The following is a 25,801-nucleotide window of genomic DNA, read 5'->3' on the forward strand; positions in this document are numbered from 1 at the left end:
CATTCATATTACCAAAAAAAAAAAAACTGGATTTGGGGGAATTCTGAGAACTTCAGAATGAAGAACAGAGTAATTTTGTCAGCAGAGTTCCTGAAAGAATAGGGCTGCATAAACAAAACTGAAAAAAACAAAACAAGAAAACAAAATCCTAGTTCTAGAGACAGATGTCAATTTGGCTAAAAGTAAAAAGCTTTGGCTTGAATGAATTTTTATTGGCTGCCAAGACAAAAAAAACAAAGATTCCCACTGAATAAACAACCAATATTCTTTTTTCAATAACTAGATGCATCCAAAATCAAAGCAAGGTGGTGAGGATAAGTATTTCCTTAATTCACAACTGCAATCTAGTTAGCTAATATAACTTTGAGAGCCTTATTAAAATCCACAGGATTTAAGATAAAGGAATGCAGGACAAAGTTATCCTAGAAGAATGTGTGTGTGTGTGTGTGTGTGTGAGAGAGAGAGAGAGAGAGAGAGAGTGCAATTGGGGTCAGGGCAAGGAGGTAACGTACCTTGTGACAAGTTTCCGTTTTAATTTCCTTGAGAGCACGTTCAGAAAATACACACCCACAGTTACGTAGGAAGCAAAAGCTGAGAAAAAACAAAGGAAAAGAGATTTAAGTAAACTGAACACATAGCTCTTGGTCCAGCTAAAGCAACTCTGATTAGAACAGCAATCCTATATAGATCGTCCTTGACTTATGACCATAATTGAGTCCAAAATTTCTGTTCATAAGCAAGACATTTGTTAAAAGTGAGTTTTGCTCCATTTTACAACCTTGCTTGCCAGTTGTTTAGTGAATCACTGCAGCTGTTAAGTTAGCAACACGGCTGTTAAGTCAATCTGGCTTCCCCATTGACTTTGCTTGTCAGAAGGTTGCAAAAGGCAATAATCACTTGACCCTGAGACATGGCAACCGCCCTGAGTCAGTTGCCAAGCATCTGAATTTTGATCACGTGACCGTGGGGAAGTTCATAAGTAAATTTTTTCAGTCCCATTGTAATTTTGAATGGTCATTAAATGAACCGTTGTAAGTCGAGGACTATCTATATATTTTAAGCTAGTAATGAGACCTACAGAATTCATGTATACTTATTTCTGTGAAACCATATATAGGATCCTGCTGTAATCAATATACTATTCGTTTCAAAGATATCCTAGTTGCACTGTTTGCACACTCGTTAGGAATTAAATCTCTTTGCAAGGCCAGATTTTCTGGCTAGCAACAATTTGCAGATGGAGCAGGGAAGTCGCATCCTGTTGCAGCAAAAAAAATTTCCAGAGCTTACTGAAAAGACAAAACAAGGGAATATTACTCCCACGCTCCATTTGAGATTTTAACTTGGTGCAGACATAATGTAAGTAATGCTAATATTCTTACCAGATAAAGTTTCTGGGAAATCAAATACACAGCACTATTTTAAAAAATATTTTCAACTAGCTTAATCAACTAATTGTTTTTGAAATATATGGCTTTTGATGCATGATCAGCTCGGGAACTTCTACTTTCCATTTGTCTTCAGCAAAATAGTATTTTATATGTTTGTGGCAAAACTGCCAATTGATCATTCTTTATTTCCTGGAACACCTGTGTAGTTAACATTGAATATGTGGTAATATGAACATTTTAAGAAAAAAACATTGCAAGACTATAATATTTGCTATTACATTTCAGTAAACTAATAAACTAATATTTCCATCAACATGGATGTTTCTTAGTTTTAACATTTTCTTCGCCAATTGTTAAAATATTGGGATATAGATAGATCAACATTTCAGACCTAAAACTGTAAGTCATCCTTGGATGAGATTCACAAGCATTCATCATTAAGTTTGACTTCTTCAATAATACAAAAGTAAGAATTTTGGTAATCAATGCATATGTATTTTCAAAAAAAAATATCCTATTGAATATATTGAGAGCTAATTGTAATGCAACAAGTTTCAAGGCTGCTGTAAACATCCTACGGTAAATACTAATGACTGCATAATCATATGTTATCCTTGGCTTATGTTGAAGGGAAAAGTGGGGTTAACAAGGATCTGAATGAAATAAGGGAGAACCAAGAATTTTCCAGGATCTAACAGTAAAACCAGTGAGAATTGTACTTACTGCCGCACATTTTTATTTCTGAAACAGTGTATTCAAAAGAAATTGGGAATCTGGCAGTTTCTTAGGTTTGTGAAAACAGAAAAGATGCAGGAAGGGGGGGGAAATGTAAGATCACCTTCAGTGTGTATTTTCTGTCTTGTTTGGAGTTTCTGTTTTGTATCTACATTACTTTTTCATTTTAACACACAACTGTATGACTGTGGATAATCAATTTCATAATTTATACTATTGATAATAAATTACTTGCATTTGCCTGGAAGCCATTTGATGTTACATTACAGAGTTTTTTTTTAAAAAACAACGCTCCAGGGAGTTCAAAAGAGACTAAAGACAAAAGATGAATAGAAGAAGAGAGTTCACTCAAGTACAGCCAATTTTCCAGTTTGAATAGAGTTTTGTTCCTTCACTAGCAGTTCCAAAAATGTTTTTTTAATATAAATTCTTAATTAAAAAATAATCCAATAAAAACTTGAAACTCCTGTCACGGGATACTGCAAATATGGTCTTCATTGCTGTGACATACTGAGTAATAAATCTGCCTGAGTAAATATGCTTGTATGTGGGTTTCAGACTGGCTGATGTGCTGCTTCTCCAACCCTCCAATCACAGCACAAATAATTCTAACCTGTTCAAAACTATTTTAAAAAATCACATGCTAAATAAGAGCATGAACAAACCCATTAGCTCAGGGGTGGGCAAACTATGGCCCGCGGGCCACATCTGGCCCGTTGGTCTGTCCAATCCGGCCCGCCCCTGAAAAAAAATCGCTGGGCGTGGCGTATTGCCCTGTGCTGCGTGGCCCCCAAAGCTGCAAAACAGTACGGAGCGCTCTCGGGGTAGGAAAGAAAAGAACTTTGCAAAGGCCTCGGCTGGGAGTTCGAAATCACCTTCGAGTGCAACCTCTCCGAAGGTGAGTCCCCACCAATCCCCCTTTTTTTTCCGGGGCTTCCAGGCTTAAACTTTGCAAAGGCAAAGTTTGCAGGCTGGAGCGTCTTCCCGCCGAGGAGCGGGAAGGGTTCCGCCCGGCGGGCGGGCTGCTTAAACTTTGCTCGGGCGGCACTTTAAAAGCCTGCTCCCAGCACCCGAGCAACTTCCCAGAAACTTTTGGCTTCCTTTTTCCTCGTGGGCGCTCGCGCCTGGCCCTGAGCTGCGCGGCGGAGGGGAAACCCGGAGCGCTGCCGGGTCACCTTCTCCAAGCAGCCCGCCCGCCCGCCGGGCGGAACCCTTCCCGCTCCTCGGCGGGAAGACGCTCCCGCCTGCAAACTTTGCCTGTGCAAAGTTTAAGCCTGGAAGCCCCGAAACCCGAGCAACTTCCCAGCAACTTGCGGCTTCCTTTTTCCTCGCGGTGCTCGCGCCTGGCCCCAAGCGGCGCGACAGAGGGGAAGCCCGGCAGGCGGGCTGCTTGGAGGAGGCTCTGGGCTTCCCCTCCGCCAGGCGCGAGGGCGGGCTGCTTAAACTTTGCTCGGGCGGCACTTTATAAGCCTGCTCCCAGCACCCGAGCAACTTCCCAGCAACTTTCGGCTTCCTTTTAACTCGCGGGCGCTCGCGCCTGGCCCCGAGCTGCATGGCAGAGGGGAAGCCTGGCGGGCAGGCGGGCTGCTTGGAGGAGGCGACCCGGCAGTGCTCCAGCAGCAGCAACAGGCAGTTCCGCCCAGGCTCCGCTCAGGTGTCTGGCTGGGGCTGTCAGGAGTTGATACCGCCGGCGCAGCTCCAGTCCCGCATTGCCTTGGGAAGGAAAAGGCAAAACCAGGAGCCACTGAGCCTGAGCCTCCGGTGCCGCTGCTCCCGTTGCAAAGCACCGCCGCGCTCTTCCTTTTTGCCTTTCCTTCCCGAGGCAACACGGGACTGGAGCCACGCGGAGCCGCCGGCGGTAGCAACTCCTGACTCAGGGGAAGGAGGAGAAGAGGGGGGAAGGGGGGCGATTCCCAAAAATCTTGTGCTGACCCGGCCCGTCTGTCAAATTTTAAAAGTCAATGCGGCCCCTGAGCCAAAAAGTTTGCCCACCCCTGCATTAGCTCCATCTAATTTAAGATGCGATTTTAATCACATTGGTTAGGAAACAAGTATGGATTTAACATATAAAAACATTTTAGGACTAAATATTCAGCTGAGTTCTGTCTGAATATGGGTGTTTTTTAAAAAGAACTTTTCCCTCATTTGCTCAATATCATCAAAGGTTTCTTAGCCAAATAATTTTGTATAGCATGAATGGGGAAAAAATGGCCAGAAGCCATCACAGAAGAGCAAATAATGTAATATAATTGGACTTTTTAACATTCATGAAGTCTTGTCAGATTTCAATAATCTGCTGGTTGGCCTGAAGTCCCAATGGGGGAGTTCTACTGTGGAGGTGGTGCTAGATAGACCACAAATTCCACCTCCCTTCCTGCTCCCCACTTGCCCACCTTTTTTATTAGTCATATTGATATATTTTCTTTGTTGTCTTTTTATTTTATTGTTCTATTATTTTACTTTCACTTTGCTTAACCTTCCTTTTTATGCCCTTGTTTGTTACTGTTGTAAGCTGCCTAGAAAAGCCCCATAGTGAGATAGCTGGCAAATAAATTTAATAAGATGAAGAAGAACAAATACAATAACTATGGCAAAAGAAAGCAAAGACGGTACCAATCCCACTGGGCCCCTTGGGTGCAGTATCAAAACAACTGGAGCATCACATGAACACCATCAGCACTGACAAATTCACCACCCGTCAATTGCAAAAGGCAGCCTTACTCGGAACAGCTTACATCCTACAATGGTATCTGTAACACCGTCAAATATCCACTTGTCTATCCCAGGTCTTTGGGAAGGACTCGACAGGTGGATAAAAATGCCAAGTCCAGTTTGAACATCTGGATGACCATGTGGTGAACCATAGTAATCTCACCCCCCAAGACCTCACATGTGAACCATCTCATAGATGAACATCTAAATCTCTTGCGATGTAGAGAAGATGTGCAAGATATTATGAGTGACAGTGTTGAGGCTAGATAATGGTTTGTTCCAGGCACCATAGTTCAGATGCATAAATATGCCAACAGATGAAGGTGATGGCTGAGAAGGATAGGAAGATCTTCTGCTACCATTGGACCTGTTGTGCTATTAAGCTATTAAGGACTTTGTCAGCAGTAGTGATGAAAGCTTGAATGTGCAGAGCATCCAGAATATTATTTATTAATCAAATTCATATAGCCATCCACTTCACCAAAAACAACTCTGGGTGGCGCACAATTGGATAAAAATCACAAATATCAAAACAAATATTAAAAAATATAAACATCTAAGATTAAAAAATTATCTCATTAATAAATAGTGTAAAAAACAAATATACAATCCCCCTATATGAAAAGCGGATAAAAATAGCCACTTCAGTAATTGAGTCATCTGAGCATATCTCCCATTTCCTGTTCCATAAGGCGGTCACAAGAGAAGACATGTCCCCTGAGATCCTCCCAAATGTAGGCTCTTACTTGATCATACACACAGCATGCCTCTTCTGCCAGATCTAATGGAGCGGGCTGAAATAATTGGAGAGGTGGTCCCTGCCATGAAGAACTTTAAAAGTCAAAACCAGCACCTTAGCTGGACCTGAAAGCAAACTGGCAACCAACGTAGCTCTTGCAGCAGCAGTGTAATGTGCTCAGTTGTAAGAGTGCACGCAATTGCCATGGTGCTGCATTTTGTACTAGCTGAACCCTTGGGCTAGTCTCCAAGGCAACCCCATGAAGTAAATGTAGTCCAATCTGGAGGTGACTAAGGCGTGAGTGACTGTAAACAGAGTCTGCCAATCCAGGAATGGCACAGAAGAAGGAACTGTACAAAGGCTTTCCTAGCTATGACTGCCACCTGCTTATTGAACTGGAGTCGAGCCAAATAGTTAAAGAACAGCATTGTGAGGAGCAAACTTCCAGGTGCTTCTGATAACCTTTAAAATGGACCAGGAATAAGAAACCTTGGTATGTTAGAGACAGATATGACTGACCATAGTATGAGGTCCGTTATTTGGTGGCATCAAATGATGTTGAGTGATAGCATGTTTGCCTGGATCAGCTGCTAGGACCTAGGGCAATGGTGAAGCAAATGTTCCACTGGCACTGATGACAGCAGCTGTTACTTACTGCTTGGTGATGGCAACAATCAAGATACACTGGCCTTGGTGTTCCAAATAAAGAGTGACTGGATGTTGCTAAACAGCAGCAGTAAGTAGTAGGCAGTATCTGAATATCTGAGCACTGGCTTGAATCCTGTACCTGCAATGGAATCAATCATCCTTGACAACAATTGCAGTACCTTGCCTCTCTCATATTTTATCAAGACTGCAAGCAAGCGAACAATTGGCTATTTAGTGCAATCACTGACATTTTTTGTTGTTGTATACATCAGAGGAATCTTTACCTGACAGAATTAGAATGTTCAATTATTGTTTGAAAATATCATGATGGATGTTTTCTGGATTGAAACAGAGATGGAGAAGCAATTGTGTCCCTCTCAAATCACGCCACTGTATAGAGCAGGGGTCTCCAACCTTGGCACCTTTAAGACTGGTGGACTTCAACTCCCAGAATTCTCCAGCCAGCAGACCAGGGGTCTGCCAGCAAAGCTGGCTGAGGAATTCTGAGAGTTGAAGTCCACCAGTCTTAAAGGTGCCAAGGTTGGAGACCCCTGGTGTAGAGAGTCCTTGGTGCCTTTCTGAGTTTGGTTGTTTGTTTGTCTCTTTTAGTCATGATTCCATGCATCATTCAAACAAATTTTACCAAAGATTTATACATAAGTAATTTCATATTAACAGTTTTATTCTTTGTTTTTCCTAATGGTATCTGACATGGAATATTGTTTTTCACAGGGATATTATTTTCACTGAGCTATTTATTACTACCTCATCAAACTTGGTGTCACATATAATTATAATTGTTTGCATTGTACATATTACTTCGATACAACAGTTTTTATAATGTTAGCATTCAATAACATTTTATATCTTCTATTTTCATAGTTCGGAAACAGAACAAGCAATCTTTTTATGAAAATGGCCACACTTAAAAAAAGGCAGCAAAGCATATTATTTATAACCTAATTAAAATGGAAACACTTACCGATGCCTTCCATTCATTTCCAATCCAACTACAGGGCAAATAAAACGTGCACTTTGGATGTCAGCATATTTATCTCCTTTTGTATTACCCTTGTCACCAGTCCAAGCTGGATTGTCTGAGAGATTCAATTCCATGACATTCTGCAAGAAATGAACCATACTTTATGTAACTTGATTTGACACTATGATAAAGGAAGCATCACCTAAATTGGAAGACAACAGTAGTGTATGAAAAATTCAAATATTCTAGAAGGAAATATGTTTGGTCATAGGGTGTAGATGAAAGCAGGAAGTTTCTGGCAACATCAAACTTCATAGAAAGCATTCTATATTCCTGATGATGTGCTATGCTTCACTGATGTTAGGAGCAGAATAGAATAGAAATGGGATAGGAATAGGGATAGAATAGAATAGAATTCTTTATTGGCCAAGTGTGATTGGACACACAAGGAATTTGTCTTCTGTGCATAAGTTCCCAGTGTACATAAAAGATGTAAGTGATGAATCATGAATATACAGGTGAAACTCAAAAAGTTAGAATATCATGCAAAAGTTTTCATGAGCTGTAAGCCATAATCATCTCAATTATAACACATCAAAGCTTGAACTATCTTGCTTTGCAAGTAATGAGTCTATCTCATATATTAGTTTCACCTTTTAAGTTGCATTACTGAAATAAATGAACTTTTGCACAATATTCTAATTTTTTGAGTTTCACCTATATAGCCATCATAAATACATTCATCATTAATCATAAGATACAACACTTTGTGATAGTCATAGGATCCTAAATAATCAATCAAAATCATACTAGGAAACTAAATAGAACAATATAAATCGTAAGATACAAGGAACAAGGTTATAGTCATAATATAGCAGATATTTAATAGGAAGGATGAGAATAATAATAGTACAGCTTTTAGTATCACCTTGTCTTTCAGTGAGTTAAGAAAGGGATAATAGAATTGTTTCTGATTTCAGACCAAGTTTGAAGTTTAAGACAATATCTGTGGGAGGCAGAAAGTTTCTGGTGATAAAATCATTTTTCTTATACGACACCAATGGACCTTTATGTTTAAAAGGGTCTGATTCTGGAAAAAACCATGAGGGAAGGAGAAAAAGCAGTCTTGATAGGGAGAATTATGATAAGCATTTAAGCAAAAGAAGCAACAAGGAGGCAGTATAGGTAAAAAGAAGCAGTCTAACAGCATATATTTATGTTACAGAAGCAAAAAAGAAAAACACGTTGGTGTTTGCTTTTAGAAGAAAATGCATCTCACATATCCCCAGGTTTTTTTAAAAAAACATACTGCATAAATACAATGCTTCAAAGTTTCATTAATATCGAGGAAGTTTATGTCAAGAAAATAAAGATAAATTTTGTGACTCTCTGTTTAACTTGTGTACTATAATCATTATCATGTATTTTAACGTTGTTAACATACCTTAATACTCTTGATATGGGATGCAGCCTCCAGAAGGACTTTATCAGAAGATTTATCCAGCAAAAATTCAATGACTGCATCTTTGTTGTAAAGCCTGTAGCAGAAAATATATTGTGAAAAATAGGCTAACTTTCTTAAACTTATTCAAAACATGTGACACTTTGTCTGAAAAATAATTTAAAGTGTAATCTTACCTGCCAAGTTCACAAGCTACTATAGGTCTGCTTAACTTTTCTTGACTTAGAGTGCAATAGTACCATTGGGCTACTAATTCTGCATTTTTGTCAACCTGGGGAATATAACAAAGTATATACAATTTTAGAAAAAGAAACAATAGTTAAATCCAAAATCTTTGTACTTACTTTGCATGCAATTTTTTTTTACCTATTTGGATTTGCATAGCTATCCTATACATGGAGAAATTACAGTTGGTCAGCTAAGCTATATATATTCTCCTCTATTGGAAGGCTAAGTATCACAAACTAAATATTACTACATGCCATGATCAAACTAGTTGTAATATTTTCTTAGACAGTCCAAGACTATACTGGTTTTTTTAATTGCAGTTTCACATCACACTAGTTACTTTCAGGACACTATATTTCTACTTTATAGATGTAAAATGATTTGTTTTTATTTTATTATCAAATGTTTATACCTCCTTTTTCCTTGCGCCCTGGGCAGCAAGGAATACAGAGCAATAAAACTGTAATAAAAATAAAACAAAACAAACGACACAAACTGAGCGACAACCAGCAAACCCCTCTACCCAAAAAGGGACTTCAATCACCCTCACAAAAATGACGAAACCACAGAAGAGCCCACAACATAATGTGTTTATTTCACCATGCTTATTCACCACTCAAGTCAAAACTGGATCTAGCTGTCGACACAATGTCAAGTATATGCCCATCTGGATATTTCTAATGTTGAAGAGCAAGTTACAATCCCACATTTTGAGTTGTGGAAAAGCCTTACGCCATTTCAACGTTTATTTTGACAAGGTCTTTTTCTAATCTTGTGGACAACCTCCACTTGCCATTTTAATCATACCGATTCCTAGCTGCCTCAGATAACAGATAATCAGAGTTGGAAGGGACCTTGTAGGCCGAAGCAGGAGACCCTACACCATTTCTGGCAGTCCAATCTCTTCTTGAAAGTCTCAAGTGACATTTCCCACAACTTCTGAGGGCAAGCTGTTCCATGGTTGATTGTTCTCAACAGTAAAGCATCTTTACTCTTGAAATTACTTTTCCCATAAGCAGGTTAACATTATGAAATTCGATGGAACTCCTGTCTGCTGTAGAGGTAGTCCTTGATTTATAACCACAATTGAGCTCAACATTTCTGTTGCTAAGTGAGAAATTTATTAAGTGAGTTTTGTCCCATTTTACAACCTTTCTTGCCACAGTTGTTAAATTGGTAACCCAGTTATTAAGTGAATGTAAGCCCTCCCATTGAGTTTCCTTGTGAGAAGGTCACCAACATGACCCTGGGACACAGCAACGGTCATAAATATCAATCAGTTGCCAAGCTCCTGAATTTTAATCCCATGATCATGGGGAAACTGCTAAACGTCCCTGTGAAAAACGGTCATAAGTCACATTTTTCACTGCCGCTGTAACATCATAACGGTCACTAAATGAACTGTTGTAGGACTACTTGTTCTTGCAAAAAGGACCCAAAACGCAGGTAGTGGATCTAGGTGGGCCACCATTTCCCTGTTCCAGAACGGAATACACCAGCCGGAACTCCCCTTTCTGACCCCGGCCTCACCTTCTCCACCTTACGAGGGCCCTTCACCAGTTCGTGCCGTTTTGGGATGGTTCCTCCATCGCAACCCATTTCGCCTCCAACTGGCTTTCTGGAAGTTCCGGGTTGCCAGGCAGAAAAGACTTTTCCGGTCAGGTGACACGAGCACTTCCGGCGCAGACCGGCGAAATAGAGGGCAAGGTGTGATGACGTATATAGTGATGTCATTCGGGTAACCTAGTACGAAGCGGCTTCCCAAGGCGGAAGTGTCTCCTTAGCGCTGTTTTCGCGCTAGTGACTGAGACTCGAATTCGGCAACTGCACGTTACCTCTAGGGCGGCGTTTCTCAACCTTGACCGCTGGAAGAGGCTTCAAGCCTGGCTGCGGAATTCTGGGAGTTGTAGTCCAAACATCTTCAAGTGGCCAAGATTGAGAAACGCTGCCCTATAGCCCTCCGCTCGCTCAGCCGGTAGGTGGAGTTCAGGAATCAGCATTTGGTGCGAATTGACTAACTAGGTTTTGTGACTGAGTCAGTATGGGGGGTGGGGGGTGGGGGCAATGATGTGAAACTAAGATTCTGATCCCAGCCACAAGTTACTGGGCAGATTTCACCGAATAACAGAGTTGGAAGGGACCTTGAAGGTCATCTAGTCCAACCCCGCCCAAGCAGGAGACTCTACGATTTCTGACAAATGGCAGTCCAGTCTCTTCTTGAAAGCTTCCAGTGACAAATGGCTGTCCAATTTTTCTTTCAAATCTCCATTGTTGGAACACCTCTAACTTTTGAAGGCAAGCTGTCCCACTGATCAATTGTTCTAACTGTCATGAAATTTCTCTTTTTTTCTAGGTTAGTTCTCTCCTTGATTAGCTTCCATCTGTTGCTTCTTGTTCTGCCTTCAGGTGGGATTCACAGTGGAGGAATAAAATAAGGGGGATCTGGTGGTAAGATGGGAATTGCTTGATGAATTTAAACTTCTGTGTACATTTCTATGATCTGTAAAGTCAAACTTCACAAATAACAAAATATTTGATTTCTGGCGCTCAGGGTTTGGAGTTCTTGGTGCTGAGCTTGGTTGTTTTCTTAAAGATGTTTTTATTCCCCAACTAGGCAACATCATCAGTACCAATGAAAGTGGGTTTTGTCCTTGTTTATATAGCAGTAGCACTTAGACATATACCTAGTTTGCCTTGCCAATGTTGGTGGGAGCATGGTTTTCTTTATACCCCAATCAAGTCTTCCAATATTTGAGGGGCTGCCACAGGGAGGAAGGGGTCAAGCTATTTTCTAAAGCTCCTGTAGGCCAGACAAGGAATAATGGATGGAAACTGAACAAGGAGAGATTTAACCTGGAAACAAGGAGAAACTTTCTGACAGTGAGAACAATCAACCAATGGAACAGCTGGCCCTCCGAAGTTTTGGGAGCGCCATCAGTTGAGACTTTTGAGAAGAGATTGGACTGCCATTTGTCAGAAATGGTGTAGGGTCTCCCGCTTGGGCGGGGGGTTGGACTAGATGACTTCCAAGGTCCCTTCCAACTCTGATTATCTGTATCTGTAGAAACTGCAAAAAAGCCATTAGTATACAGCCCAACCAAAGAATCTCTAAACCTCACCCACCCAGACAGGCAAGACACCAGAATATATTATAAATTGACAGCAAACAGCACTCCTTACTGTATGATGATGTTACCTAGTTAGGATAATGAAATGTCTTCAAGAAAACAAGCAAGCTCAGAGCACCAAGAACCTCTCATTTCAACCCTGAGCTACAAATATTCTTCTTTATTGGTTTTCTTTTTGGTGGTTCCTTGATTAGGATATTAGATGATTCTTTCGTTGTTTGTGTGGTGTTCATCCTTGCTTAGCTGAATATGGGAATGTGTTCTAGTCTTTTTGATTCTATGTTTTGTTTTATTTACCCATTTGAATAGTATGTAAATGTGCTTATCTCTATTGAGACTACTTTGTCTGCATACCAAGCTTCCTAGAATTCCCTGGCATTTTTGAATTGAGACTGTTGTTGCACAACAAAAGATGCATCTTTAATACTTTGTGTTTATATTTACACAATGTGTTTGCATAAGGGCAGGTCATGACAACGGACACAGTCATATAACAGTAAGTTCTGTTAGTGTAACCTTGGTAATATTTCTTGTATGTTAGTTTATTCAGCATAGGCCACTTTATTTGTGATTCAGTGTATTATATAAAGCCAGAAAGTAGGTTAATTCAGTAACCTGATAAAATAGGTCTTTCTATTTTCTTTCTATTTTCTTCTCCCTTTCTTCTTTTTCTCTCTTTCATTTATGTATGTGTTGTTGGTTTGTTTTAATTGTAAAATCAATAAAATTTATTTTAAAAAAAAAGGAATAGACATTTCATACTCAGAATATTCTGTGATGGAATATTTTTTACAATTATGTGTTTAACCATTTCCAAGAAATTGTTTTTGTTATTAGGACTGAATATATAATAGAATATATACTTGTCCCTTGTATGCTTCACCTCATCTCTGTTTTTTTTTAAGTATATCTGATCTGTATCTCATTCCTGAAGTTGGACACCATAATGAGAAGGGGCTAACCATGATAATGATTCTGATCTTGGGCTAAGCAACCTTACATGCACAAGGAATGATTAATTGTATCTAGTACCTTATTTTTACATGTATACATACGCACAGACTCACTACACATGAGGCAGTCCCTTGTTGGTTGTAAGAGTCTGGAAGATTCCCTTTTACTTGTTGTCTGTTACTTTTCCTTTTTTTAAATCTCTCATTGTGTGATCACACAGAATGATGTCTTTTCTCCTATTTGTGAACTGTTTGTGAAATAGTTCCAGTTTGAACTGTAAGTAAAATGCATGTTTGTTGATATGAAGATAGTGTAATTCTTTAAAAAGAGTAATTATCTCAAGAAGGAAATGAAAAGGAAGAGAAATTAAAATAAATAATAGAGCTGAGACCAATCAGTCAAGACTGTTGAATAATTTCTATTCTTTACCATGCTTTTTGCTGGATAAATAATTCATACCATTACACCTGAAACCATGGTTAATCACGGTAGCATTTGCACCATCTTAAAGAGTCCATCAGAGTTTGTCCTACCAAGTGAATGGTTGCAAGAATGGCTAGTAGCCTGAGCACTATTGGAACAGTTCATAACAAGCCCTCTGAATAGCCCTAATCTTGTCATATCAATTTACTGTCAGGTTTTTATTAAACGTATATATACTCACCACATCTCTATGGCGTAGAATGCTACAGTACAGTTATCTTCAAGCAGACAGACACGCATGCTTTGTAATAATAAAAATCCTAACATGTCTAAAAATCCGACACAGTATGCCTCAACAGAATACACAATTTAAATGGAATTGTATAAACTGAACCTTGACCCCAAGCTACCTGTGTTCAAGACTGATGTCTGTATGATTGTTGAGGATAAATGTCAAGTTGGTACAAAGAGAAGCTTCTGCTCAGAAAATCTTTATATCAGGATTCTCGACAATGGGGAAAATTTAATCATGTTTAAATATTGAGAGAAGACACTTTTGCATGCCTCTCGCTGGACATTGGCTGGAGTTGTATTAAGAGAAACAGAGAGGAGAGTTGGCATGTATCCCTACACCACCACCACCCCCAACATGGATATACTTTATCCCATCCAAGCATTACGTCTAAATTTGTCTTTTGAATTGTTTCAGTGCTCCTTCATTCCATCGTATCTCGAAATTGCTGTGTGAATTGAGATAATTCATCGGCTTGATCCTGAAGTTCTTTAACTGCCTCAGGATTTGGATATTTCATTGCGGCATTTTTGGTTGCAATTGCCAGGTTTTTCAGCAAGCCACAAAATGTACTGCTGCCTCGCAAGACATCATTCCGGTTGGTCTTTTCAAGGGCTTCCTGACACAAGGTGTCCACCAACTTTTGACCTATCATAATGATTAGCTTGCTCTTGGTGATGAAGATTTCAGGAGTCCGATTATCACTAAGGGTTTTGTGGAAAACGCCAATAGCTTTCTGGACAGCTCCAAAATACAGTCTGGAGAGGCTGGAGAGTATCATTCTGTTATCTGGATCTTGTTTGCTGAGAGTCCTTTCTTTCATTGTAGGTGGAGAACTCTAGAGAGAGAATGAAAACAAGAAAAAATGAGAGTTCCTACTATAAATGTTGTGTGGCTTTTTTCTGGAAATCCTTTCAGTGGTTGTGCTGGCTGTGGGAAGATCTTTTACTTAAGGGCATCAAGATGAGAAAGGCTGTTTAAAATGCTTCCTCTCATCAGAAATATAAAGTACATGGAAATGCTGCAATTAAGAAGGTAGAAAAATGCCTTAGTGATAAGGCTCTTTGTCCAACTAGTCCAGTGTGTTGGCAGCAGCTCTCCAAAATGTCAAGGAACTATCCCTTGCTTGTGTGGGAAGAAAATTCAGGTCCAGTTCCAAGCCAGGAGAAAGGCACTGGAGACAAAATGGAGGCCGGAGGCTGATTGGAAAGAGTGTCCATTTATTGATGAAGCACAACCACATTGGTTTGTGCTTCTGGGCAGCTGACAAAATGGAGTTGAAAGTGGGTAGCTTTTATATCTTCTTTTGGGCTTTGCACTTGAGCTTCCTGTTCCTGTGCAAGAATATGTATTCTATTGGCTGTCATCAGATTCCCAAGGGGCCATGTAGGGGTTATGTAGGGGTCATAGCTGACTCTAAAGCAGGGCTGTCAAACTCACGCCCCATGGGCCAGATATGTCATGCCATGCCCATGCCCAGTTTAGCAAAGGGGAAAAAAGTCCTGATACATCACGTGATGCCGCTGTGGAAACCTGAGTTAACATCCCTGCTGTATACAAATCCTAGGTATTTGAGCTAAGTTTGATTGAAGTTTGGACTGCTCTGAGGGTGATGCAATGAAGGGGCTTGTGTTCTGAAAGGGTGTTGGGTAATTCCTATTGTGGCTTAATGGCTTTTGTCCTGTTTTGGCTCTTGGGTGAGGGTATTTGCTTATTTATAGAGCTATCTAGATACTGGTCTTCTTTCAATAAGTTCTTTATCTCTTAAGTGCTGATATCTGCTGTGGGCTATTAAGGAAAGTGGGGTTTGCTTTCTGCCTCTAAAAACATGTATCTCCATTTCTCCCTTTGGGAAATATAATATTCCTCAAACTATTTCATTCTTCTAAGGGAGGGTGGCTTCCCATACTTAAGTTTTTATTAAGTCTCTGTTGATGGAACATAGAAGCTTCTGCGTGCATAATGTGTGTTTTAACATAAAGATTATTTCCACAGTCTTTCCTTAAACCATGTAAAGCACATCTGATTGATTTCTTGCAGACCTCAGAATGTTGGGATTATTGAGATAAGAACACAAGGCACTGCAGATCTCAAAGCAGCCCAAATTTCCCTCATTTCTTTGCCATCCAAAAAGAGAATGACACCATCTGATAGAACCCTTCAATAGGCATATTTCTATCACTTGTAATGCACGGTTATTTAACGTTTGCAAAAGTAAAAATAAAGCTCTATCTGTAACGGAATGAAGCTATCTGATTCCCTTTCTGTGCTTCCTCTAATTGCAGAATCCCATTGAGAGCTTAATAAAATCAGTTTTACAGCCAGGGACTTTTCTCACCATCTGTAACTATAATTTTGCTATGTTTGTAATGATCTGTTCCCAGGCTGATAAGGATTCAAGAGATGGCTGGGAAAGGTGCCTGTGTGTTCTTAAGTTGTCTGGGAAATGGGCCAGCAGCCTGCTGATACAGTGAAGTTGTGAGTGAAAGAAACTAAAGAAGACTCTGCACTAGCAAGATGAAAGAGAAATTTAAGTTCTAACATTAAAGTAATCCAGTTGTTGGAATTTCTGTAATGGTATCCCTTTCTCAATAAATCTCAATAAAAAAGAATTTGGTGGAAATCTTTATTTTTAGCTACCAGAAGCCAGAGAGAAACTGTGGATGAAGTTTTGTATGTGTGATAACCTTGTTTACAACATGTAGACTTCTGAACTGGAATCCCTTGTAAGGGTATTTCTACACTGGCTCCAATTCAGCTCTGCTGAAGCAATCTTCCCTATGCAGTCTCCCATGCCACTCAAAAGGGAGAGGAAAAAACTGGAAAGCCTGACTGATCTTGCAAATAGGAAGGGGGAAATGGACAAAACTGCCAAATTTTTGTTTGGATACGTCCAAGTTTTTCCATTAAAGAGATGCATAAAGAGATTTACTGGAGCTCAGGAATTCCAAGAAGGGATAGAAGTGAAAATGGCCTCCACTATGGATCACTTACAAGGTTTATAGAGCTTCACTTACAGACTACCAGTGTTTTGCCATTAGGGTTACACCACAGCTGAGTGAAAATAAGTTGGTTCAGTTGCTAAATTCAACCAGCAATGTAGAATCAGAGATCCTGTGTTGCTTTGGTCATACTCTCCTAAGTAGGACACTCCAGTATAGGTGGCTAAAATTCTGTTGCCGTTTAACTCAGCTGTTACTGGCCTTAACCCAGTGAGAATGCTGGTTTGAGCATGGGTGACATAGAATATATTATCAGAACACATTGATGTACAATATTGCATTCTATACTATTCAAAAACAAACAGCAGCATGACAAATGCTACACGAAGCAGCCTCTATGTGGTTGAATTCAGATAGTTATCACACTATAGGCTGAGTGCATAAAGCAATTAGTCGTTCCAGATGACTGTGGTGGGTTTAAAGGATTTTCAAAGTTTTTTTACCATTCTTTTCCCAAATCAATGAGGGCCAAATGACAGGCTGTAATCCTGTACAGTGCCTATTCAAAAGTAAGTACCAGTGAGCTCAATGAACAATTAGGAATACAAATAAACATGTCCACTGGCAGGTAGCTAATACGTCTTTTTGAAACAAAAATCTAATTTCCAAATTCTAGGTAATGATTAAATACTAATAATTTCACTGTTACAATATATGTTACCTTTAATTTAAATTCTTCATTTGTCTTTGTCTTGGACATTGGCTGTGTTTGTTCAATTTCTAATGGTTTCTGCAAAAGGGAAGACAGCTTTAAGACTCAAAAAATGAAAGGTTGGTCATCCTTAAACAGATAAAGATTATGGGTTATGATCCAAAACATTGGAAATGCTGCCCACTTCCTTTCCTAAGATTAGTCAGGTAAATTTTTAATTACTATGGTTTGTTTTCAAGAACCTCAACAGTTTTTAGGGGGGAAACCCTGATATTTTCTGTGCATTTAAGAGTGACGAAATTCTCTGTCAACAAGGAAGTGACCCTAAGAAAATTTATGCAATTTCTTTGGCTGGGTTTCCCAACTACTCAGCTTCATCACCCTCCACCGTCCCCTGCAGATTGGCTTTTCCATTCCCAAAGGGGCCTTGGAACTCTGGCAGATGGTGGGGTGGAAAAGAAGAGAAGCTATCCATGCTACTCTGGGTCCCACTCCAATTTGTTTTCAGGACACCTCAAGTAGCAAAGGCAACATTCATCTTAGTCATCAAGTCTATTGCTTCTCTGAGATTATGTTCCCAGTAGGACATCTAGAGCAGGGGTGGGATTCAACTGGTGTTACTACCGGTTCGGTACTTAAGTTTTGCGTGTAATATAACAAAAACTGTGCCTCCTGGACAGCTGATAAGTGTTGTGCGCGGGTGCGCAGCATTTGAAAAAAGCCTTTTGTACTGATTTTTCAGCCTCAGCTGTGCCACGCAAAGCAGCTGAGGTTGAAAAAGCAGGAAATAAAGGTCAGGTAAGAGCCCGGACAGGTGGGTGGGCCAAACAGCAGCAGACACAGAACTGGTTCAGTGTCGGCTGCTCTTCAGAGCTACCAATTCTACAGAGCCGGGCAGAACCGGTAGCATTCCACCCCTGATCTAGACACTGGTATTTGTGCAACTGTTGGTGTACTTGCATGGTCTTTGGCAATGCTTTAGAAGAGCCAAAATCAACATGTTGAGTTGAATCCATAAACAATCCACATGTCAAGATAAGAACTGCTTTGCTTCTATCAAATCTTAATGCTTTTCAGATTGGCAATGAACTGGTGGGAGGGAAGGGGGAAATGAAATGCCGAGAATGTATGCAGAGCTCATGAGAGCATGGAAACCATCAAGGTCACCACTGCAAGTGTTGGAGAAAAAGATGGACTGTTCCCATAACAAATGGACGTCTCATAATTGGACAACATGATCACCCAGGGCTAGGGAGAATGTCTTTAACTAGGCAAACATTTGCACAGGAAAAACCAGAGCTGGTTTTGTTTCTTCAGTACCAATTTGGTGTATCCAATAAAGTTTTACTTTTGGGAATGCAAAGCTCCCAAGAGTGTTTCCTTATTTTGGGTTCATTAATTGGACAGTTGACACCACGTACTACTGCAGCTGAAGAAACACTGCTAAAAATCAACTGTAAAGCTCAGCTATACAACAAATTTTCCCGAACAATTTATTGGCCTTCCAAGCTATTGGTGTGGCCATGCTCAAACTGAGTACTTTCATAGTCTCAGAATACACAGAAGGGCTGCAGGCAGATAAGCAATCTGTAATTGTCCTAGGCACTTAACCAGGTCCCATTACCATTACCTATTGCATTACTCCATCCCTAGCCATTGCAAGTGTATGGATTCAGCCACATTTTTTGTACCTTCAAGTTAATGCTGACTCCTGCCAAATGCCTGGACAAGTCCTTGCAGTTTTCTTGGCAAGGTTTTCAGAAGTGGCCTACTATTACCTCCTTCCTGGGGTCGAGAAAGTGATTGGCCCAAGGTCACCCAGCTGGCTTTCTGCCTAAGGCAGGACTAGAACTCATGATCTCTCAGCTTCTAGTCTAGTGCCTTAACCTCTATACCAAACTGGGTCTCGACCACATATTAATTACATTAAAATATTGTTATTTGTATAGTAATTCCAACCACACCAACCTGTAGATGAGTAGAGCACTCTTCAGGAACAGAAATACTTGTCTCTGTTGAATAGAGACCATTTTCTTTTGCTTTGTCCAAACTACTTATTAGGACAGAATTATTTTCTCCTTGCTTTTCATGACCAAATTTCTTCATTTTAAGCTCTACACCAGCTTTAGAATCCTTGCTATTTTTATCTTTGCAGCTCTTTTTGAAAAGTAGCTTCCCGTTAGCTATAATAATAGATGAAAATCTCTTAATGTCATCAGGAATGGTACGAGCCACCATAACAAACTGATCCAGATCATCTGGGTTATTCTGAGGTTTCTTAATAGCTAGAATCTCAAGTGACCACTTGCATTTGTTTAAGGCGTCTCTGGTTTGTACCAGAATCTGAAAGGAATCTGAGAGAACATTCAGCTGTTTTTTAATTCTTGCCTGAAGTTTACTGTCGGATCCCAAAACTGCATTTCTTTCGATTGTTTGAGCAAATTTCAAAAACTCTCCCAAAGAGACCTTTATGTGATCGATTGCTCGGTGGATTTCCTCAATGTTTCCTTCTAAATATTCTGGGTATCGCCACTTACTGCTCACAAAAATCATTAGACTTGCAACGGAACTGGATACGCCGTGCTGCAGTTTAGTCAGGGTGTCTATAGCCAACTCAAGCTCCATAGTTGTCTCTTTTATGAGTTCTTCTGAAAATGTTGATGAAATTGAAGATGAAAAGGACTCAGTAGAAGAACTTGACAGTGTGGATATGGTGCTGGTCCTGCTATTTTCACTTGAAACAGACAGTCTATCTTGGTCCACATTGCATTCTGTGGATGATGGCAGAGGGATAATGTATGGGTTCTCTCCCATATTATAATTATGTTCTTTCTGTTGTGCCAAAGCAACAGGTATTCCTTTTGGAATGTCATAATGAGTCAATTTCTGGCTCTCCTTTTCAATCTTGGTAGACAAAACATTGGAAGGAACATCATAGTTGCTTGCTGGACGGTGCACAAACGTATCGCGGGTGGATGGTACGTCATAAAGAGGAAGCTCCGGGCAAGTTAATTTCCTATGTATAGGTGGAATATTATATGATTTTGGATCTACTGATTTCCCTTTATTATTTATTGCAGATATTTTTGGGGTATCAGAATTGAACCTGCTTTGTGGTATATCATAAAGTGCATGACTCTGTGGGGCATGATTCTGAGAAGTTTGTATTAATTTGGCTTTGTCTTGTGCCACAGGTACATCGTAGATCCATTCTGATTTCCAAAGATTTGGTAACGTTTTATAATGCTTTTCTGCAGAATTAGCAATGGGTTTAGTTGACGGTGTTGGGATGACATATACCTGGAGAGATGAACAAAGAACAATAGATTACTACTACTACTTCGTTTCTGTTCTCTTCTTCTCTAATATTTATATTCACATATATAGTAGAATAAAAAAATGGCACACTAATAATAAACCGACACATAAGAAATGTATAATACCTCAAGTATAGATAGCCCTCGACTTATGGCCACAATTGAATCCCAAATTTATGTTGCTAAGTAAGCCATTTGTTAAGTGAATTTGCCCCATTTTATGACATCTCTTGCCCGGTTGTTAAGAGAACCACTGCAGTTTTTAAGTTAGTAACACAATTGTTAAGGGAATCTGGCTTTCCCATTGACTTCGCTCATTAGAAGGTCGCAAAAGTTGATTACATGACTCTGGGACACTGCAACCATCAGAAATACGAGTCAGTGCCCAAGTGACTGAATTTTGATCACGTGACATACAGATAATGCAATGGTCCTAAGTGTAAAAAATAGTCATACACCACTTTTTTCAATGCTGTTGTAACTTCAAATGGTCACTAAATGAATTGTAAGTCGAGGAGTTCCTGTAATCCTAAATTGGAGCAATTAGTAGTAGTGTTCTCCCTCTTTGTTCATTGTGTGGAGGATCTCCCTGTACCAACCTCTACGTGATAGATTTGAACTCAAGAGAGAATTCTTGACTGCCAAAGTTTCTGTAACCTATATCCCATTATTTCACTTAAAAGTATGGTCAGGATTTTGACTTCTTCCAGGTCCATCCTGCTTACGGAGAACTAATAGGTATATCTTGTAGTTCCTGGTCAACAGCTAAGAATAGAGAAGTGCCAACCAATCATTGCTGAGTTATTGGCAAGTAAATGCTTCCTGCTCTTGACCTCTCAGTTTTGCACCTAAACATACCCATCCTAAAAAGTAACTACGGTGGATTGTTTCTACATAGCATGAAAACATTACTCCATTGCATTCAGATTGCCCTATTCTGGAATGGTTGCTTTTTGTTACTCAGGCATTACAGGGTTAGATTGCTTGTTCAAGTATTCCCTTAGATGGCATCACAAATCTCAATAGAATTTAAGATTTTCACTCTTGCAGGAAACAAACATTCCTTGTTGAAGATTTCATAGGGAAGAGAATTGTAGGATGTTAAACACTGAGTTGTGTGTTTATATGATCAGTGCGGAGTTAAGTTAATCAAATCTGCATCACTTCCTGGAAGAGCCCAAAGTCCAAAGAAAGTCCATATGCCATAATGTGTTTGCTTGTCTTTAAGATGAGAGGAGACTTCAAGTTTTGTTTTGAGAAAAACTGTTTTTTTATCTTTTGTGTTATTGATGTTACACTTCACTTCTACAACCACAGTTGATGCTGTGATCAACGGGCACTAGGAAATGTTTGGATTTCCCAGGCTTGATATAAATCTAAGCTTACACCCCAGAGTTTTGCAATTCAGATTTTAACTTCTTGCCCCTACTCCAAACTCTACCCCTTCAGAATTTGAAGAGCTACATTTATTATATAGATCTAAGTTCCCCATAGATGCCACAATATGCCACTTTAACAATTAACAGAGCTTTACATATCTCTATGACTCAGAACAACATGTTTATTTAAATATGATCAAACTTACATCTTCCACTGCAGAGTCTTGCCATGGGCAAGATCTTGGCTTTTCAGGGTTTGATGGGATATCGTAAAGTTGCTGCACCTTTTCTGGGCACCATTCCATGAAAGGAAATGTTCTGGAGTCCTTTCTAGAAGACAGTGGAGTGGCAGGGTCCTAATGAAAGAGTTCAAAAAAAAAAATGTTACCACTAGCCATTTATTTATATGTTTCCTTTAGCTGCTAAACAAAAGTTTCTTTGATTTGGCTCTCATTGGCATTCTTAGATGAATGCTGGGCCAAAGGAACGAGAGCATGGATAGCTACGTCACCTACAAGAGTTTTCTCCAGCCTGACCTCTTCTTGATGGGTGAGTTTGCACATCTATCAGATCTAACCAGAGTTGAAAGCATCAAGTGATGAAAGATGATCCTATGTGGGACTTTTCCAAGCAAGTTAAGTTGGAACAGGATTTAGCAATCAAAGTATGAAGTTGACGTTCACCAGGTAGTAACATAGGACAACTGGGGAGGTCAGAACTCAAGCAAGGGCTAATAATTGTGGCATTGATTTATTTCTATTTCACTTAACTATATTGCTTTGGGTTACTATGGAAACCTAAAATGGAAACCACTGTCATCAAATACAGTCAGAGCAGAAAGGCTGGCATAGAGGGACTAACCAGGGGCTACTGCCTTAGATACCACTTAAGCCTGGAAATAGCTTATTAGGGACTACTAAACTGTAGCTTAGAAGGTTAAACGAAGATTTAGTTTAGTGTTTACTTAAAATTTGGAATCAGAAATAAACAACACAGTGAAAGATTGGCAGGTGGTGATTTGGCTCAATAATCTTGTTATACTGTACTTCACATTCCATGGTGGGTGGGTGGTGGGTTTTGTAGTTTAGTGAGCAACTCTGGAATTGTGTGAAAAGCATCATTGTGAAGCATCTTTGTTCTAAAGTTAAGTAAAATCCATCTCTTACTACAGTATATTTCAGGAAATCTTTAGGAGATTAAAAGTTTTCCCATTCTTAACTTAAAGAATGTGTACCAAAGACTCTGAATTCAGATATGCATGTCCAGTTGTGGACTGGCACGTTTCAAGTTCCTCAATGTTCATCCTTTTGGAACTAAACATAAATGTGCTAACATACAAAAAATACCCGGATAAAAGCTAAATAGAGGTCTAAGCACATCTTAAGAAAAGAGCCCTGAGGCTTGCATGGCTCCTTAGTATATGACCGTCTTCTCTAACTTTGTCCCTTCCAGATACATGAACTGTACCTGTGTCATCTCCATTCATAATATAGGCTGGAGAAGGCTACTTAAAGATAAAAGGAGCTCTGTCACAGTGCACTGAAAGGATATGGGCACTAGATGGCAGAATATCTTTTTTTTAAAAAAGAACCTTGAAGATTTAGATCCAAACAGATTTTGTAAGTAAAGTGTTCAAACTCTAAAAACAAAATACACAACTTTAAGAAGCTTGTCCAAAATTAGCTGAAATGTTTATTTATTTATTTATTTATTTTATTTATTTGATTTGCCAATTGTTTACAAGATAATAAGTATAAGTGTATACATAGTTGTGAATACATGAAATGGGTACATATAAGAAAAATAAAAGAATAAGAGAAACAATAGGACAGGGACGGTAGGCACGTTGGTGCGCTTATGCACGCCCCTACAGACCTCTTAGGAAAGGGGTGAGGTCAATAGTAGACAGTCTAAGGTTAAAGTTTTTGGGGTTTGGGGAAGAAACTACAGAGTCGGGTAGAGTATTCCAGACATTGACCACTCTATTGCTGAAGTCATATTTCCTGCAATCAAGTTTGGTGCGGTTTACTTTGAGTTTGTATCTATTGTGTGCTCTTGTGTTGTTATGGTTGAAGCTGAAGTATTCATTGACAGGTAGGACATTGCAATGTATGATTTTATATACCATGCTTAAGTCAGACCAAAACGGCGTAATTCAAGGTTTTCTAGTTCTAGAATTTCAAGTCTGGTGGCATAAGGTATTCTACAACGAGTAGAAGAGTGGAGAACTCTTCTTGTGAAATATGTAACATGTAACATGTTAACACCGTGCTTCCCCGAAATAAGACCCTGTCTTTTTTTTGTGTGACAGAAAACAAGGCACCAGGTCTTATTTTCGGGGGATATCATCCACTGAGTAACCTCACTTGTGCACGTCGCCCCCAGCCTCCTTTTCGCTGTCAGAGGCTTTCAGGAACTTCTCTGCAGCCGGCACGGCTTTCCTGAAGGCCTCTGCAGCCGATAACAGAGCTCCAAATCGATCTGGAGCTTTGTTATCAGATACAGAGGCCTTCAGGAAAGCCTTGCCAGCCTAAGTGATATTAATTAAGAAAGTTGAAAGTGTAACTATGACTATGTATAAATATTGTAATCTGGAATCACGCTGCTCACATGAAGAGATGTGTAAAAAAATAAAAACACTTTGGGGGGGGGAAAAGAAAGCCTTGCCAGCCTTGCCAGCTGCAGAAGAAATGGGCTGGCAAGGCAGGCGTCAGGTATGAGAGGCCTGACTACAACTGTTCAAAGGTAAGTAATAGGGTAGATCTACCCCTCATCCCCACCTTAGCTTAATTTTTACCTGTGCACTCTGGAGTGGGTGAGGTCTTAATTAGGGCTTATTTTGGGGGGTAGGGCACACATGTAAAAATCAAGCTAGGACTTACTTTCAGGGCAGGTTGTATTTTCAGAGAAACAGGGTATGTTACAGCACCAAAGATATCACAGGTTGTCATGAATAGGCATCCATGATCAAAACATATAAAAACGGTTCCAGGAATTGGGTATGGCCATTCTAGAGAAAAGAATGACTAGAGGGTGACATGATAGCATAATTCCAGTATTGAAGGGGTTGCCACAACGAAAAGGGGCTCAACTTATTTTCCAAAGCAAGAAGGCAAGAGAAGAAATAATGGATGGAAACTAAATCAAGGAGAGAAGCAACCTGGAATTAAGGAGAAACTTCCTAAAAGTGAGGTAAATAACCAGTGGAACAGCTTGCCTTCAGAAGTTGTGGGTACTTCATCACTGGAGGTTTTTAAGAAATGCCTGGACAGCCACCTATCTGAAATGATATAGCCCAGGGTCTCCTGCTTGAACAGGGGGTTGGACAGGAATAGAGGTGTGAAACTCGCCGCATCACGTTGCCGTCATGTGACATTTTGCAACATTTCCCCTTCACAGAGCTATGGTGGGTGTGACCTATGCATGATGCATCCGGCCCGTGGGCTGCCAGTTTGACACCCCAGACTAGAAGACCCCAAGGTCTCTTCCAGTTCTATTCTGATTGATGAATTGATCAGGCTACTCGTCCATAATATGTATCAGCTATTGTGGAGAGGCAGGAGTCTGTAAATTGTCATAAAGGCAGCAGTCTGTTAAATCCTGTAGCGTCATTTCCTTGTACTTGCTAGGGAACGGTGCTAGATATGCTTACACAATTTAGAAAGGACATATTCCAGTAAAAACAGGGTTGAGGTAGCAACCTACAGACAACCCAGGAAACAATTACACAGTAAGTTTTGATTTCATGATTCTCATC

The 25,801-nt window shown here is 39.9% G+C and overlaps 2 protein-coding genes and 1 long non-coding RNA gene across 6 annotated transcripts in view; 1 reads left to right on the top strand and 2 right to left on the bottom strand.

Annotated features, from left to right (window-relative positions):
• RTF2 (replication termination factor 2) overlaps positions 1-10,739 on the bottom strand; it is a 69,536-nt gene extending 58,797 nt beyond the window's left edge. Inside the window, exons 1-5 of the mRNA XM_026664948.2 lie at positions 10,428-10,739; positions 8,846-8,940; positions 8,652-8,745; positions 7,208-7,347; positions 513-591 (exon numbers count right to left, since the gene is read on the bottom strand). Of these exons, the coding sequence (XP_026520733.2) occupies positions 513-591; positions 7,208-7,347; positions 8,652-8,745; positions 8,846-8,940; positions 10,428-10,631 (612 nt within the window). The 5' untranslated portion in view covers positions 10,632-10,739. The remainder of the gene's footprint in view (positions 1-512; positions 592-7,207; positions 7,348-8,651; positions 8,746-8,845; positions 8,941-10,427) is intronic.
• Positions 10,740-10,745: 6 nt separating this feature from the next.
• Positions 10,746-17,281, top strand: LOC148131088 (uncharacterized). 2 transcript variants are annotated; one of them, XR_015748435.1, is made up of 2 exons: positions 10,746-10,872; positions 11,512-17,281. It is a non-coding gene; the product is annotated as an uncharacterized LOC148131088 (long non-coding RNA). The 2 variants fall into 2 exon arrangements; XR_015748436.1 differs by having other exon boundaries at positions 14,112-17,281.
• Positions 13,878-25,801, bottom strand: part of CASS4 (Cas scaffold protein family member 4) — a 56,719-nt gene continuing 44,795 nt past the window's right edge. For 2 of the 3 annotated variants that reach the window (XM_026664949.2, XM_087959255.1), the window contains exons 4-7: positions 22,251-22,400; positions 19,317-20,648; positions 17,358-17,426; positions 13,878-14,532 (exon numbers count right to left, since the gene is read on the bottom strand). In XM_026664949.2, coding sequence (XP_026520734.2) covers positions 14,119-14,532; positions 17,358-17,426; positions 19,317-20,648; positions 22,251-22,400 — 1,965 coding nt within the window. In that variant the 3' untranslated portion in view covers positions 13,878-14,118. The remainder of the gene's footprint in view (positions 14,533-17,357; positions 17,427-19,316; positions 20,649-22,250; positions 22,401-25,801) is intronic. The other variant, XM_087959257.1, reaches the window with a different exon arrangement.

The sequence above is a fragment of the Notechis scutatus genome, chromosome 3 (assembly GCF_049901735.1).
Source record: "Notechis scutatus isolate UNSWTSFEM ecotype Mainland chromosome 3, rNotScu1.2, whole genome shotgun sequence".
Taxonomy (NCBI): Eukaryota; Metazoa; Chordata; class Lepidosauria; order Squamata; family Elapidae; genus Notechis; species Notechis scutatus.